This window comes from Neovison vison, chromosome 1, assembly GCF_020171115.1.
Source record: "Neovison vison isolate M4711 chromosome 1, ASM_NN_V1, whole genome shotgun sequence".
In the NCBI taxonomy this organism is placed as follows: domain Eukaryota; kingdom Metazoa; phylum Chordata; class Mammalia; order Carnivora; family Mustelidae; genus Neogale; species Neogale vison.
In genome coordinates, this window is record NC_058091.1 from 251,851,059 (window position 1) to 251,869,148 (window position 18,090).

Sequence of the window (18,090 nt, forward strand, 5' to 3'; positions counted from 1 at the left end):
GGTCTGTAGTGTTTTCATTTGAAAAGTTTAATAATTTCTGTTTCTTGTTTCTGTGCTTATTCAGTAATATTTGCAGTGTTCCTCTCCTCTCTTTTTCTTATCCTCTTACAGAAATGACAGAAGAGGAACAGTTTGCTCTGGCTCTCAAAATGAGTGAGCAGGAAGCTAGGGAGATGAACAGCCAGGAGGAGGAAGAAGAGGAGCTCTTGAGGAAAGCCATTGCAGAAAGCCTGAATGTAAATATGCTACGTTGAAAAAGTTTGTGAGGCTTGATCAGCAGTATATATATTTTTATTACTTCTGCAGTGCTGCAGTTGCATTAGGAACTAGGTATAGTAGTTCAGAGGGTTTTTAACTAACAAATATTTCCCATAATAATTTTTAAAGTGCTTGTCAAATTGTTGGTGAACCCAATTTGAAGTGTTCTATTAATTTTATATGAAAGAGTTTTCTTCCATCCCACAGATTTTCAGTACATGGTTAAGAGAGCTTAGTAGTTGGCAGCTTTTGAAAAGAGTTACCAAGTCCCAAGAAACTAAAAGGGAGCAAGATAAGGTGCTTACCTCTCCTGTTTTGGGGGAGATCAAAGGCAATGAGAAACTAGAGGTGGGTTTTGGGAAAAAAATGAGCAGTTGAACATTTTTCAAATAATGTTAAATTGTGGTTTGAAAATGTATATTTGAAATTATTTTAAATGTGAAGGATGTTTGCCAGTGGCAGGTCCTGAGCCATCCTTTATGTCATTCATGTTTCTATATTAGAAAAGGACTTAGTATAGTGATCTACTATAGCATTTTGCACATAGTAGGCTTTTGGTACACATTGTGGAAATCATTTGAATTGAGCATCTACATTTTGGACAGGAGAATCTCTTAGGGCACAGTGGCTTCCCTGTTTTGTCCTTCCTGTGACCCTTCATGTATAGCTATTTTAATAATAAACCTGGTCTGGTGTGGGATCACTTGTTTCAGAGTTGCCGGCCTTCTGATGTTTCTGCTACCAGATCTCGACCTCTGGCCACTGGACCATCTTCACAGTCCCACCAAGAGAAAACCACAGACTCTGGGACCACTGAAGGCATGTCTCCCTGTTCTGACTCCTTCCACTCATCAAGTATAACTATATCACAGGGATCTCGTGCTGAGAGTAGATATACAGAAATGCCCCAAATCCCTTTGGTGGTATTAAAGAGGTTAAATCTGAAAATAGTTGAGATCTCACTAATACCCAGCATACTTTTATCTCCAAGGAAAAGTCAACATTTGGTTAAGCACAAAGAAGAGCCTTTTACCCACATTATGTAATTCTTGGTAAGTGATTACTTACCAAGCCCTCTTAATAAAGAACAGTTTGTCCTTAGCCCTACTTTTTCTCAAATACCTACAGGCATATGGCAGCTGGTACCTCCATCACTGTTTAAAGGCTCACATATCAGTCAGGGAAACGAGGCTGAGGAAAGAGAGGAGCCTTGGGACCACACTGAAAAAACTGAAGAGGAGCCGGTCTTTGGCAGCTCAGGAAGCTGGGATCAGTCAAGCCAGCCAGTGTTTGAGAATGAGAACGTTAAATGTTTTGACAGATGTACTGGCCACTTGGCTGAGCACACACAGTGTGGGAAGCCACAGGAAAGTACTGGGAGGGGTTGTGTTTTTCACAAAGCTGCCCAGGGTAGGGGGGACACATCTAGGCACTGTCTGCCTATCCCAGCAGATGCCAAAGGTCCCCAGGATGTTGGGGGCACTGTGCACTACTTCTGGGGTATTCCATTCTGCCCTGCTGGAGTAGATCCTAACCAATATACCAAGGTCATTCTCTGCCAGTTGGAGGTTTATCAAAAGAGCCTAAAAATGGCTCAGAGGCAGCTCTTTAAAAAAAAAGGGTTTGGGGAACCAGTGTTACCTAGACCTCCTTCTCTGATCCAGAATGAATGTGGCCAAGGAGATCAGGCTAGTGAAAAAAATGAAGGCATCTCAGAAGATATGGGAGATGAAGACAAAGAGGAGAGGCAGGAGTCTAGGGCATCTGTCTGGCACTCAAAAACCAAGGATTTCCAAGAAAGCCCAATTAAAAGCTTGAAAGAGAAACTTTTGTTGGAGGAAGAACCAACAACCAGTCATGGTCAGGTAAGGGTCAGCGATGCTGTGATTAAGGATGATTTATTCACAGTTTAAACAAGGATTATTATAGCTATTTGTTCTTTTTGTGGTCTTTTTTCCTGATTTTTAAAGTAACACGTGCTCCCTATGGAAAATTAGGAAAGTACAGAAGAGTGTAAAGAAGAAAAAATTACCCATAATCTCAGACCAAGAGGCAATCATTATTTCTATGCATTTTAAAATATTTTTTCTCTTAAAATTTTCAACAAAATGAAGACTCTAATGTATAAGCTGTTTCTTTTTCCCACTTCGTAGTTTATGTTAGATCTTTTCCTATTAAGTATACTTGAAAACATTATTCTATATATGGATGTATCATAATTTAATTTTTATGTTTTAAAATTTTTATTCTAAAAAGATAAGTTTTTGAATAGGTAATAATACTCATATGGCCCATGGATTGGAAAGATGTCAATGCAGTCTGTCTCCTGTCCCCTTCTCAAGCCAACCAGTCCCTTCCCTGAAGTCAACCTGTATTATTCTAGTGTATCCTTCTAAGATATTATATGTGGTACAAACAGATTTGTATACATACTCTTTTTCTCACCTATTTTTACACAAATGACCCCATAATCTACACATTATTCTGCACCTTGCTTTTCTTCATTGAAATATTTCTGAGATCATTCCATAACACACATATATAAAGAATTTCTTCCCTTTTTTGGGTGTGTAATATATGGTGTTTAGATGAGTTTATTTTATCCAGTACCCCTTTGGTGGACTTTTAGGTTGTTTCTAATATTTTACTGTTACAAACACTACTGCACTAATTACACTTATATGAAGATGTTTCATCCATATGGGAAATATTTGCATAATTTCTTGTAGATGTAATTGGTGGATCAAAGGACATATGCATTTACAGTTTTGTTACTCTTACCAAATTTTCTTCCATAGAGATTGTATCAGTTTACATTCACAACAGTGTATTAATACCAGCTTCCCACTACCAATTCCAAATCAATACTATCAGGACTTTCTGACCTTTGCCAATTTAAGGAATGAAAAATACTATCTCAATACAGTCTTAATTTGCATTTCTGTTATTGGCTTGCAGTTGAAATCCGTTTATAGTTCCTTTTCTGTCTGTTTAGATCTTAAGGGCATTTTTCTTTTTCAACTGTCTTAGTTGTTTGTAGGTACCCTTTATTAAGGAAAGTGGTCCTTTTTGATATGAAGAGTAGATAGTTTTCCAGTGTATTTTTTACTTTTTTATTTTATATTTTATATATTTTATATAATAAAATTATTTTTATATAATAAGATATATATAATAAATTTATATAAAATAAAATATTTTATTTTATATTTACCAAAAACAGTCCCCTGTTTGGGAACATTTAGGTTGTCTTTTCAGTTTTTTTCTAACATATCTAGATTGTATTATATATCAAAGCTTATGTTCTATTTTTTTTTCCTCTGGGTATTATAAAAGCAATCATATAGTTAAACTGTGTAAACTGTAAGTTTAAAGAGTATTCTTTTTTATGACTGTACTGTTCTTTGTTGCTATTTCTGTTTTTGGGCTCTGAGTTTTTGGTTTTGTTTTGCTGTTGTTTATTTCTCTTATAATAAGGGTTTAAGAAATGGAAGCTATGAGAAACATCATAGTATAGTGTAGAGAGCATGGATTTGGAGTTTGAATTTTGACTTTTGTGTATGTCCTTGAGCAAGCCATTTAACCTCTCTGAATCTTAGTTTTTACATCTGTAAATTGGGCATAGCAGTTCATGAACAATTAAAGTGAATTATGTAAAATGTCTTCTATGATGCTTAGGAAATTATAGGCACTCATTAAATGGTAGTTCTCTCTAAGGGATCAGAAGACCATTCATTGAGGGTACCTGTGGGAATCATTCTTTCTCAGCAGCCTTGAAGATCCACATTCTGGAAAGGTTGCTATATAGAAAGAAAAAGCATTTTTCTTAACAGTTCTTCTAGTGACTTGGCTCTTTTCCAAAGGAAGGTTAGTCTGTGCTTATAACATGTTTTGTTTGTTAGTTCTTTGCAACTAAGAGAGACTTTTCCACTTTAGAGAATAAATAAACTCTAAAGAATGAACATTTATTTATTATATTTGTTGACTGATTTATTATAATTCATTTTGTTAGCTTGAAAATCCCAGGGGCCAGAGTTGTAGAACATAGACTTCTGTCAAGTTCTGACATTTGAAAGCAGTGCATTTGAGATGGCTTGGAAGTGTTCAGAACCTAATGGCGGCCATTGGTTGAAGTTCTCTAACTTCCCTGAACTGGCCACCAACTACTACTGATAGTATTATTGTTTGGTACTATTTGGCCACAACCAATCAAATCAAGCTAGTTTAATTAAAAAGAGTACTTAATCATAAGGAAATCGGGTGCCTCATAAATTCTAAAACAGGATGGTAACCAAACATGGAAAAGGTATATGGTCTAGAATAATTTTTCTGTATCTCATTGCTATATTGTATCTTCTTCATTTTTCTCCCCTGTGTATTGGCTTCATTTGCTTCTCTTTCACAATGGTTGGTGGAAGACACTGATCCTACAACTCCCAAACTTAAATACAGGTTAAAGGAGATTTTTTTCTTTTTCAATACCAATTTCAAATTTCTAGGAAAGGACTTAACTGCCCCGTTGCGGTTATAGTCTTCACCAGCCCAGTTGACTGTGGCCTAAAGTGAGGTCTGTGTCAAATTGTACAAATGGCTGAGTCCACTGCTATATATACAGTAGGAGGGGTGACATACTGGCCTCAGTAAAAGGAGACCAGGCAGACAACCTAGTAAGTATCCAATGTAGTCATTGTCATTAACATTAATTTTAGAAATCAGAATTGTTGAAAAATGCTGAAAAGTTTAAAGAATAAAGTTGAAAGCATTCACAATCCTGTTATCTAGTGATATATTCCTTCATCTTATCTTCTATACTTATTTTTATATGGTTTCCATCCTATCATATTTTTGTATTTTTTAATATTTTTGTATTTTAAAATTACATTATATAAACATTTTCTTATGATGTTAAAATTATTTATAGATTTCACTTTTAATGACTATGTAATATTCTGGTTTATGAATTTATCATAATATTTTAACCCTTTTCCTATTGTTGGATATTTTGCTTATGATAAACATTTTTTTAAAATAAAATACTATTTTTTAAAAATTTATTTACTTGACAGAGAGAGATCACAAGTAGGCAGAGAGGGAGGCAGAGAGAGAGGGAGAAGCAGGCTCTCTGCCGAGCAGAGAGCCCGATGCGGGGCTTGATCCCAGGACCCTGAGATCATGACCCAAGCCGAAGGCAGAGGCTTAACCACTGAGCCACCCAGGCGCCCCAATAAAATACTGTTTTATTTAAAATTAGTATCCTTTGGGGAGCCTGGCTGGCTTAGTTGGTGGAATGTGCAACTCTTGATCTTGGGGTTGTGAGTTCAAGCCCCATGTTGGGTGTGGAGATTACTTTTAAACATAAAATCTTAAAAAGATAAATAAATAAAATAATTATTCTTAGAGATAGGGAGCAAGGAAGATTCTGGATTAAAGAGCTATGAACATAAAAATAGGACTTGCTGTTTATTGCCAAATTGCATTTCAGAAAGGTTGCTCATATGTGTACTCCTTCCTTTCAGCAATGCATGAGAATGCCTAGTTCACTGCAGTCTTGCCAACACAGAATAGTATCTTTAAAAAACAAAACAAAATAAATAAACTTACTAATTTTATAGTCAAATAATGAAAGTCTACAGTTGTAATTTCACCACTTATATTGGTCTTTTGCTTTCAGGAACTGTGGGTATAAAGAATTTATGTGCTTATTAAACATTTTCTATTGTTAGGACTTTGCTGGAGCTGCCCAGTTATGAGACTCCTTGGTTGACAGAGATAGCAAAAGGTTCCCAGAACTAGGGACTTAGAAAAACATTCACCTTTGGGCAAATCACTTTAAGTATATATGAAGGTTATAAAAGCTTTTGAATCATATAACTAATTTCTGGCATCACAGAAACAATAGAGGGGTTGATGAAGATGGAGAGATCATCTTGATGGCCGTACAGCAGGGAAGTGGAATAGTAGCATATTGATGTGGTCACTACGTTTCTGGGTCTGATCTTTAATTTTTCAGTCCAGATACTGGAATTTGTATTTCAGAAATGGCTGGATTGTGTGGGGGGGGGTGTGAGAACTGACTTTGACTTGTCAAACTTTGAGCTGATACGTACACCAAATGACAGTTTGTTAATTTATTATGCAAAATAGACATTTTTGGTGACCACAGTATTCAGGTCCACCATCTACTACTGTACTTCCTAGGATGAAGGTACCTAGAGGGTTGAAAATAGTAATTAGGAAATGGTAATAGTTAAGGGATGATTCAACTAGTCTATGGAAAGACTGATAAGCTACTAGTACATGATAATAGAGGACATTTTTCTGGTGACCAGATGATGTGTCTGTTTATTTTTACTTATCAAGCTACGATATTGAAGACACTGCTTGATTCTGAATCTTTGGATTTTTATTTTTTAGAGTCATTGCAGACTATCATCCCTTTTTCATTAACATTTTATTTCTTTAGGCAAATTCAACGTCTTGATTGGGCCACAGCTTCCTTAGGTTAAGTTATATTCATATCATGCATTCCTGTTCAAATTGATTATATTTGGATATTCTAATAAAATTTTGTTTGCTTGTTTTGCTATGTTATTTTCATATTCTGGAAGAACCTCACTTCACCTTTATGTTCAGATTGCTGTCATTGAGGTATAAGTTTAGAAATTAAAAATGATTTATTGAAATGAAGACATTCTTGGAATTCTGTGTTGAAATGGTTGTAAGATTATTTGAGTAAACATAACAATAATGGTTAGAACATGTATTTTGGAGTCTGATCCCAGCTCCACTTTTGACCAACTCTGTAATTTTGGGCAACCCATCAAAGTTTCACTTTCCTCATTTCCAAAAAGAACTTTCTACAGTTTCTGCCTCAAAAAATTCTTGTGAGGATTAAAGGAGATAATGTAAAGTGATTTTCATAAGGGCTTGGCACTTAATGGGTATACAGTAATTAAAAAAACAAAACAAAACAAAAAACAGAACGGTATGCTTTAGCCGAAGGTAGAGATGAGGTATCTTATAACTCACCATTGCCTTGATGGCTTCTGAAGCCCAAGTTTAGTCAACTATAGTTATTCTAAGATGGTAAAATCTATTAAATGGACACTAGGTGTCAGTATCTACTTTTTTTTTTTTTTTTTTGTATTTCAGTAATGAAACTTACCACTACTGAATTCAAACAAATAGGTGATGTATTTATTGCTGTTGTATTTTAGTCCTTTTGACAGTTTTGTTCAACCCTCATTTTTCATAATGACTGTATTCCTGATCATTGCACAGCTTTATCTTTCCTTTGAAGGAAGGCTCATCTCAGCTATTTCTGTTTTTTAGTATATTTTATTTGCCTGAGTGGTACAGAGATGCCTAACTTGTTTAGGTTATTTATATCCTGTTAGGAGACCCTGAAAACTTCACCTAGTAGCTTTATATCTATTGGAAGAAGCCTCTCAGCTCAGGTACTTCTGCGAAGTCTCCCTATGGCAGCAGTAGCTGCTTTTTCTGTACACCTACATTTAATGATTAGACCTTTGCACCAACTTTACTATTAATCATAGAAAATAATCTTTTTAAAAAATCCAGTCCCTATTTGTTACATTTAAAAAAAGATATCCCTGTAGCCAGATAATAAAATCATAGTAGCAGATTTGTAGCAAAAGAAATCTTTATAACCTTCCCTTTGGGATGTACTGTGTTATGGCTTGGTTGTGTTCAGAGAGACTTCTTCACAGATTGCAGTGTTTTCCCCAGTTAAATATTTCCATTGAAAACTGGGCTTTTCTCTATGTTTCCTCCTTCTGCAACAGAACTTTATAGTAGTTTTTTCGAAATCATGATTCATTTGACTCACCAGTTAATATTCATGTGTCTTGCATTTTACAAAGGCCATCACCTATGTTATCTTCTTAAATTCTCATAATAAGTCTGTGAGGCAGTCTAATAACCATTTTAAGATGATTGAGATGTGACACCCTAGATTACAGAGTTAAGGGGTAATCCACCTGTGATATAAATCCCACTCTTCTGACTCCATAGGATATGCTTTTTTTCTACTGAAACTTACTGACTTAAGTAAAATGTTTTATTCTTACTGCTAATTGCAGAGTAATAACGCTGAGCAATTAAAAGATTTTTTTTTAAGAGGAGAAACCAGTTCATCTGTGCCTGTGTATTTAGGGTGTTATATTTCTTTGCAGTCTTCCCAAGGGCTATTTGTTGAAGAAACTTCAGAAGAAGGAAACTCTGTACCTGCCTCACAAAGGTAAGATTATAAGTTGTTTTGGGTCTGAATTCCCTGATGGTGCCAGAGTAAGAGAGATGAAGCACATGAGTGATACTGTACCGGGAGAGCTTGCCAGGGATCTTTTAGCTCCTTTATAAGTACAGACTGAGAAGAATCATTATCTTCCAGTTCTCAAATATGTATCTCATAGAAGCCTGATATATTAGAATGGAAGAGATCTTAGAAGGTGTTGTTTTGGTATAGTCCAGCCGTCTTGGCACGTATCCCATTTTTACCATTCCTAACAGTGTTTACATTCTGCTGCTCTCTTAACAGCTTCCTTTGCCAATCTGAAGGCTCTAGTTTCTTTACAGTCCTTCTAGTCTTCCTGTCCCCTTTGATTTCCTCTGCTTATGCTTATTTTATCTGCATGTCCAAATTGCATACATCTTTTAAGTGTACTCTTAAGACTTATTTTTTTATTATTCATATTGTTCAGGTCACAGAGAACATGGCTCACCCTCACTCCCTGTACTGTGCCACTTTTAATCTGGTTGTATCTTATTTTTTCCCTTAAATTGTTGTATTTGCATTACCTCCTCAGTTATTCTTGCCGATTGATTGATGGGATTACCTTCTTAGGTCTTCTCACTTAATAATATATAGTGGTTGATTGATTACAAACTGTGCTTATCAACTGGATCAGGTTTTTAATTTTCCCTTTTATATGGTAGTTGACCTTTGGGGATTACTTAAGAGCTAATTTTATGTTGAGTGACCTCCACTTCTCATATGAAAGTTGAGGCCCAATTACCATTTGCTGTAGTTTGGTTGTGCTTCTTAGGGTTTTGGTTAAATTGACAGTACTAGGTATTTCTTTCTGAGTTGAAGAATATGGTTTTGGTTTGATTCTCCCGCTGTTAAGATGGTTTTGGAAGTGGTTTTAACTGGAATAGGCCTTTTGCTTCTTCCAGGTCCCTCTGCTTTGTTGTGGTGAGCCTGTGCAGAGCAGATGTAAGTTTTAATAAATGATTATATGCTTTGTCACCAGGAGAGAGTTGGAATTGCAGGCAATGTGGTTTGACTTCAAGTTGATTAGCCCATTTTATAAATGTCAGCAAATTGTTTTGTGATGGACCCTTTGAATAGAGCCGTAATGTTAGATGCAGAGTAAACTGTGTCTGGCTTGGGTTTACAATAAATGTTGTAAGATGTTTTATTTAGAAAGAGAAATCACTTGTGGTTTCCTATCAGGATTTAGTTATTTATCATGAATCAGTGATGGTTAGTCTCTCTTCTCTGTGCTTCTTAGTTGATATGAGGTTTTATTTTTTAAGTATCCTCTTGCATACTTGATCAAACTAGTCATAAAGTTCTGTGAGACATGGAGGGGGGTAGCTCAGATGCTCAGATCTCTCAGCCATGTGTTCCTGTGTCAGGAAGAGATTGCACTCCATGAACAGGCAGGGTAAACTAAAAGGTTGGATGATGGGAGCAGTACATAATTATGTTACTCTCAGAAGAGATATTTAACTTGTATGGGCAGGTTTTGCTGTAGGGCAATTTGGAATTGTATCTTTTTGTTGCTTGGAAAGCCACATCTTGAGATAAAGAGAAAATTGAACTGCAAGGTGAGGGAAAGCAAGTGTGTTGTCAAGAGAATCTCCATATTTTCTCTTAGGAGTTTATAAATCTCTAACCTTCAGAAGGCTGAGATGGAGGCTATAAAACACAATGGACATTCTTTTTTTTTTCTTTCTCTCTCTCTCTAAAGATGTATTTATTTATTTGAGAGAGAGAAAGAGCACACTTGAGTCTGTGCACAGGGCAAGGGGCAGAGGGAGAGAATCCTTAAGCACAGACACCCCACTGAGCAGGGAGCCCAATGTAGGGCTCAGTCCCACAACCCGTGTGAGATCATGACCTGAGTTGAAACCAAGAGTCAGATGTCTAACGTACTTAGCCACGTAGGTGCCCCCTGTTGACATTCTTTCTTTTTTTTTTTTAAAAAAAGATTTTATTTACTTATTTGACAGAGAGAGATCACAGTAGACAGAGAGGCAGGCAGAGAGAGAGAGAGAGGGAAGCAGGCTCCCTGCTGAGTAGAGAGCCTGATGTTGGACTCGATCCCAGGGCCCTGAGATCATGACCTGAGCCAAAGGCAGCGGCTTAACCCACTGAGCCACCCAGGCGCTCCCCGCCCCCCTCCGTTGACATTCTTATATGGGAGTGGAATTTTTGTCTTCTAGGGTATTCACAGATAGTCCTTACCCTTCAACTTTCCTTTGTAAAGACTCAAAAAGGGGATTCTTTGGATTCAGTGATTTTGCTGGAACAAGAGTTGTAAGCATGTTTATTTTCTCCATTTCTGGCTTGGAATATTCACTACCAATTCCTTGCTTCCCTGTTGTGATTTTGTGGTATTGGACAGCAGGTATCAGATTACCTGTGGCTTTGTAAATGACTCACCATTGCTTTTGGCTCTGTGTTCTGATTTATTATACTGGGATTCACTTGGGGTTTGGTTTTTTTCAGCATTGCTGCTTTGACCAGTAAGAGGAGCTTAGTCCTTATGCCAGAGAGTTCTGCAGAGGAAATCACTGTGTGTCCTGGTAAGCAACTCACTGATCTTAACTGAATTTCTGATCCCTAGCTATCTACCTTTTTGTGCCTATTAATTTTTCTGGCTTTTCCAACCCACTTTCCGAAGGTTTATTGTGATTGATGTGTGTGTATCTCCTCCACATATATACATGTACACATATATATACATATACACACACACACTTTTTAAATGGACATTAGCTCTGATTCTTAGTCTTTTTTTTGGATGTTTTAGTTTTGAGATTAATATGCTCTTTGTCTCCTCATTTGCTTACTAGCCTCCTCAGAGATGGCAGCAAAGCATCAGGAGTAGCACTTAACTGTACATTCAGAGGCAAGAGGACTTTATATTTTGGTTGATGGGTTCTCCAAATTTGACTGTCTTCAGATATGCCTGTCATTAAGCAGATTTTTCTAGTTTTACATTGCCATTCACTCCTTATAGCAGAGGGAGTCTAGAAATTGAATTTTGTGCACAGTTCTGTCATTGACTTATTTTTAATCTCAGATAAGGCATTTAACCTGATTAAGTACCACACTTTGCCTTTTGTTAATTGTAGAGATGAAAAGACTTGTGTTCTGTACTTTAGGTATAAGAGACGTTCATTCCATGTTGCACATGAATAGATTTTGACATAAAAAAACTTTTTTTGTTTTAATTACAACAAGCTTTTATTTATTAAAATTAAAAAAATTTGCTAATGGGATTTTATTTATTATAAGATTTATTTATTTGAGGGTCACTTGGGTGGCTCAGTTATTAAGCATCTGCCTTCAGCTCAGGTCTTCTGGGATTGAGCCCCACATCAGGCTCCCTGCTTAGCAGGAAGCCTGCTTCTCCCTCTGCCACTCCCCCTGCTTGTGTTCCTACTCTCGCTGTCTCTCTCTATGTCAAATAAATAAATAAATAAATAAATAAATAAATAAATTTTAAAGATTTTATTTATTTGACAGAGAGAGATCAAAAGTAGGCAGAGAGAGAGGAGGAAGCAGGCTCCCTGCCTGAGCAGAGAGCCCGATGCGGGACTCGATCCCAGGACCCTGAGATCATGACCTCACCTGAAGGCAGCAGCTTAACTCACTGAGCCACCCAGGCGCCCAATAAATAAATTTTTTAAAAATGATTTATTTATTTGAGAGGGGGAAGGGCGAGGGAAAGAATTTCAGCAGACTCATTTGAGTGTGGAACCCAATGAGGGGCTTGATGTGGGGCTTGACTCTTCTGGGCTCAGTCCCACAACCCTGAGATCATGACTTGAGCCAAAAGCAGACACTTAACTGAGCCACGTAGATGCCCTCACAAAATAATTTTTTAAAAAGATTTTATTTATTTGAGAGAGAGAGTGAAAGAGTACATGAGCAGGGGTGGGGGGTGGGGCAGACAGTGGGAGAAGTGGAATCCAGGCTGGGCAACCTGATGCAGGGCTGGATCCCAGGACCTTGAGATCATGACCTGAGCCAAAGGGAGACACTTAACCGACAGAGCCATACCCAGGCACCACCACACAAAATAATTTTAAATAAACTAAGATACCCATTATCTAAGGGAACTCTGGAGCTGAATCATTGTATAATATGAAGAATTATGTTGTGATATGAACCACTACTTTTTAAGGATTTTGTTTTAGCTTATATTTCCTTTTTTTGCTCTTCTTAAAAGTGAGGCCAATTGTATCAGTAACCTCATTCGTATGAGATTAAGGGACTTCCTATCAATATTTAAACTCTTTGGGCAGTATGTATTGTACACATGTTACCATAAGTCATACCTAGTTTCCCTTGGGTCTCATATAACCTACCTGTCAGGGTCAGAGAGACTCATAGTTTTCTTATTTTGGTTTCTTTCAGTTTTTTTTTCCTATGGAGACTTAAACTTAGTTTACACATTATTTTAGGAAAGACCTATGAACATTTATAAACATTTGGCAGCATATCATAAAAGGCCTTTCTTTACTTATTTTTAAGTTTAATTATGTTGTTTTCTATTGAAAGTGGGTTTCTTTATTCATATAAAATATATTTGAATTAACTGCTTGATGATATCCATTAAGAGACCTCACTACCAAGTGCTTTGATTTTGGCAGGAGCACTCAGGAATGCTGTGCTATCTTTGTGAAAAGAAAACTTTACAACTCCCACAGCTGACCATCCCCTACCTCTGACCACCTGCCCATCTTGGATTGCTGACTTATGCCATCCTGTTAGGAAGTCACTCAATTTGTTTAAGATAATGGCATGTGACGTTGCCCAGGGATTTTGCAGGAGGAACCTGTGAATACAATAATTTTGAAAGCCCTAGTTGGTGAGAGGGGGAAAAGCAGGCCCTTCAGGACTGAGGTTAGATATCTTTTCTGATTATGAATTGCTGTCATTAGCTTGGGAATTAAATTAGTCCAACTGTTTGCTGACAAAAACCACTCCTAAATGAGATTGCAAAAGGTTTCCATAACATTACTGTTCCTTTTGCTGAGAAAGTGTAACTACTTCTGCATGAAGCGAGACTCCTGAATCTCTTTGTAAATATAAAATTTAGAAGCTATGCCATCTAAATTTTCCAGAACTCTTGAGGTTTCAGTGTGTCCTAAATAGATGAATTGCAGATTGAGTATAGTAGTCCATTTTCTCTATTTTGTTTTGTCTTAGATTTCTGAAAGTTCCAGGGATCTGATACTCAAAATTATAACATCTTTTTTTACTCACTTTGTTGAAGAAACAGAATTATAGCCTTATGCCCACCTTGTGTATGCTCTTAGTATTATTTATTTCTAAGGAGCTAATGTTCTCTTTTCTTTATAGTTGACTATTTCAGCTATTCACAGAAAGTTTAATTAAAGACTTTTTATTATTATAGTAGTACAGACAATGAGCAGCTCTTATTTTCTAAGAGACTAAATGTCTTTTTTGGTAATATCTCAGGGAAACTTGACAAAAAAGTTTTTTTTTAAATTAGTTTTATTAAATGATTCTTGAATTAGGCAGCATCTCCTGTAGCAAGTAGAAGTGTTCCTGATAAAGACAAATTTGAAGTTTATGCACTGTAAGCCTTTTTCTGCCAAGGTGGTAAAATCTGTGTGTGTGAGCATGTATATTCATTTTTCAAAAAATAATAAGGTATGAAAATATAGTTAACACTAGAAATTTATTTAATCCCTCTTTGATGTTGAGAAGATACCTCGGTATTTTAGATAGGTACTTTATTTGCCCAACATAGGCCATTCATTGTATTTGTGAGGCACATAAGTATCAGTAAGATGTGCAGTTTAGATAAGAAAGAACATAACTGGGTGTGAATTCTGAGATAAGTTTCTTTTCCAAAGAAGTTGTCCTTCTTTGACATAGAATTACTGTTCTTTTTTTTTTGTTGTTAAGATTTATTTTATTTATTTTAGAGAGTGAGCATGAGTGGAACACTGGAGCAGAGGGAGAGGGAGGGAAAATGCTAAGCAGACTCTGCATGTGAGACTTGATCCTATGACTCTGAAATCACAACCTGAGCTGAAACCAGGAGTTGGTGTCTTAACTGACTGTGCCACCAAGGTGCCCTTGTTCTTTTGTTATATTACATGACGGGTGGCTAGACCAGAAGTTGACAGACTTTTTCTGTAAAAGACTAGATAGATATATTAGGTTTTGTGGGCTAAATGACTCAGCTGTGCCACTGAAACTACTCAACTGCCATTTTAGCACAAAAGCAACCATAGAATACAGGGAAAAATGGCTGTGTTCCAATAATACTTTTATTTACCAAAACAGGAAGGTGGCTGGCTTTGGGTCATGAGCTATAGTTTGCTGACTCCTGAACTAGACCATGAAGGACACCATCTTACATCTCCTTATTACTTGCAGTCTATATAGTGACTGGAATTTGTTCATAAATATTTGTTAAGTTAATGTTGAATGAATAGATGCCACCTAAAGAATGTATTAAAGAAAGGCATATCTTTGTTTAGGTTGTATTTTCTGTTTCTTCTCCCAATTTTCTGTCTTCTCTAATCATCCCTTTAACTTTAGAAGTAACATTGGCTTGTTTTTTTTTTCTGTCAAAATAAGTATGCTTTAAAACCCAAATTATGCTGAAAAGAAGTCAGCTGGATTAACTAGTGAATGGACAAATTGTGATACTTGCATACAGTGGAATACTACTACTCAGCATTAAAAAAGAGTGAACTATTGATATGTAACAGCATGGTTGCTTTTCAACCACATTATACTAAATGAAAGAAGTCAGACACAAAAGATGGCACACTGTATGATTTTATTTATGTAATGTTGTAGAAAAGGGAAAACTATAGGAATGCAAAGTAGATTGGTCATTGCAAGGAGCCAAGCAGTGGGGAGTTCACTGCAAAGGGATACATAAGAATTTTGGGAGGGTGCTTAGAAATGTTTTATATATTTTTTTAAGGAGGGGTTGGAGGGATTGAGAGGAGGGACAGAGGGAGATGGAGAGAATCTTAAGCAGATTCCACACCCAGAACGCAGCTTGATGCAGGGCTTCATCTCAGGACTCCAAGATTATGACCTCAGTCGAAATCAAGAGTCAGATATCTAACTGAGCCACCCAGACACCCCAGAAATGTTTTATATCTTGATTGCGATTATTATGTGGTATGATACTGTACATGGGTATCGCTAAAAAAAAAAGTTACCATGTATACATTTGCCCATACTGAAAATTGATGAATTGTTCTATATATACATTATGCCTTAGTAAAGCTTTAAGAAGAATCAGACTGATCTGTATTACCACTGCAGTCAGTATTAATCACTATAAACTTAGGGGGAATAGGTATTTGTTTTTTTAACTATGAAAATACAAAATGAAAATGACTTTTTAATTTTATAAATTACAGAGACACAGCTAAGTTCTCCTGAAACGTTTGACTTGGAAAAAGAAGTCTCTCCAGGTAGCAGAGAGATCCTGGATGAAGTAAGAATAATAATGGCAGATAAGGAGGTGAATATTCTGCACAATTTTTCTTAGTATTTTCTTTCTACTGATATTCCTCTCTCTGATACAACACTGACCTCGGCTGAAAAGATTTAGGTGACAAAAGATTGTAGTTTTGGAGGTGATTATGTCAGAGATTATTATAGTTAAGTTCAGCTCAGCACTACAGTTAAGTTCGGTTGAGCAACTGTTTCTAAAAATAGTAATAATTTCTTGATTTCTTAATGTGCTTTATTATTTCTGTTACACATGGGGGAAACAGAGGCTTAGAATGTTTGTCATTCATTCATACTCAAAATGCTAATAATTTGAACCTGGATCTGTCTCCAAAGTCTGGGATATTTTCTTTTACATTACTGATAAGTAACAGAAATGAACAATCTTGGAAAAAGTCACCATATTTATATTATACATAACTTTCAGCTCTAATTTCTGCATGGTATCAGAAATGCAATCAGGATAGCAGCAGGAAAAAATAAGTGGATTTTTATTGGCTTTTTTACCTTTCCAGTTTCACATATCTGCCATCATTCATAAAGGTGGTTGTTAAAGTTCATACCTCTGATTGATATTCTCAATATATATTTATCATGTTGAGACTTACACAATAGTTTACCAAGAATTTTAAAAAAGAATTCAGAATTTTTCAAATTTCTTGTTCTGAAAAGCAGCCTGAGAATTAAATTTTTCTGTGGAAATAAATATTTTGGTTACATTTGTGTATGTTATCATACCCTGAGCATTTAAAAATAGAGGTTTCATTCTCTTATTCCTTTTTATACTCTAGGTTTTTTGAAAACAGTTTTACAATAGAAGGTAGATCCCTTGCCCAGTCTCTGCATTGCAGGTAGCTGGGTAGAAATTCTGCTTTCATGAATCATGCACACTGCTTGGTTCCTTGGAACTTGATCTGACACAACTGACAGACCAAGATTCTCTGATGCCAGTGGTGGTAGGGAGGATGATGACACTTCCTGCAACAGAGTGACTGAGGACATATCCTGCTGGATAATGTTAAAATGGCTTCCAGGGAGGGAGCAGAATCTTCTAAATGGGGATAGGGAACAGAGTGTTACTAACATAGTCATCTTAACTACAGAAGAACCCTACAATCCTTTTGTTAATGAAGTCTGATTTCTTATCCATCCATGACTGCAAAGGAGACTGTTCTTTGTTTGGGGCAAAGAGCATGAACCCTATTTAGAGTTTATAGTGTATATGTCTGCACCACTACACATCAAAGGGATGGAATTATATGACCTTTCTCACATTGAATGTCCTCCTTTCATTGTTGCTGTTTGCTGGTATCTGTGGATATCTGTAAATAGTCTTAGAATTCTATATCCATTAAAAGATGTTAGAGATACTATAGTTTTTAAGTCATTGAGTAATCACCACTTAGTTACACGTCACTTATTAGAAAGGTAGAATCTGAATATTTTATGAGCACAAAGATAGTATAGTGGGTGTGGACTCTTGCTCTTGGAGTCTGTATATAGGGTCATTTGTCCTAAAATTTCTTGTTCATCGGAAGGTGGTTTGGTGTAGTACAAGGAGCTTGAGCATTGGAATTAGAAGAATCCCAACCCTATCACCTAATTTTGTGACCTTGGGCAAATAAATTAATTGTTTTATTCATTTCATATATTTGAAAGATATTATAGTTTATGTACTTTATGCCGGTTGTTCATTTTAGACTCTTGAGGTATGAAGATCAACAACAGCAAAACAGTGCCTGCCCTCAGAGGGTCCTGGTAAAGGAGGAGACAGACACATAGATAATTACAATGTTTCTGACAAATATAATGACAGAGAGATGCCCAGGGCATTAGGGAAGCATAGAAGAGGAATGCTTTTCTGAATTTCAGTTCTTCATATGTAAAGTGGAGACAAAAAGTAATCTATTTTACTGGGTTGCTTTAAAGATTAGGGAATATGAAATGCATAGCAAAGATTTGGCACAAGAAGTAGTATGCATGTGGAACCAGTTATTATTTTACTGCTTTGTAATATATTGTGGCTATTCAGTGATATTAGCTTACTAATGACAGAGAAT

At 36.3% G+C, this 18,090-nt stretch overlaps 1 protein-coding gene across 4 annotated transcripts in view; it reads left to right on the top strand.

Moving 5' to 3' along the window:
* Positions 1–18,090, top strand: part of UIMC1 (ubiquitin interaction motif containing 1) — a 130,923-nt gene that overhangs the window by 69,696 nt on the left and 43,137 nt on the right. For 3 of the 4 annotated variants that reach the window (XM_044228860.1, XM_044228869.1, XM_044228878.1), the window contains exons 4-9: positions 112–236; positions 972–1,077; positions 1,387–2,123; positions 8,454–8,518; positions 11,015–11,091; positions 15,937–16,040. In XM_044228860.1, the coding sequence (XP_044084795.1) occupies positions 112–236; positions 972–1,077; positions 1,387–2,123; positions 8,454–8,518; positions 11,015–11,091; positions 15,937–16,040 (1,214 nt within the window). The remainder of the gene's footprint in view (positions 1–111; positions 237–971; positions 1,078–1,386; positions 2,124–8,453; positions 8,519–11,014; positions 11,092–15,936; positions 16,041–18,090) is intronic. The other variant, XM_044228886.1, reaches the window with a different exon arrangement.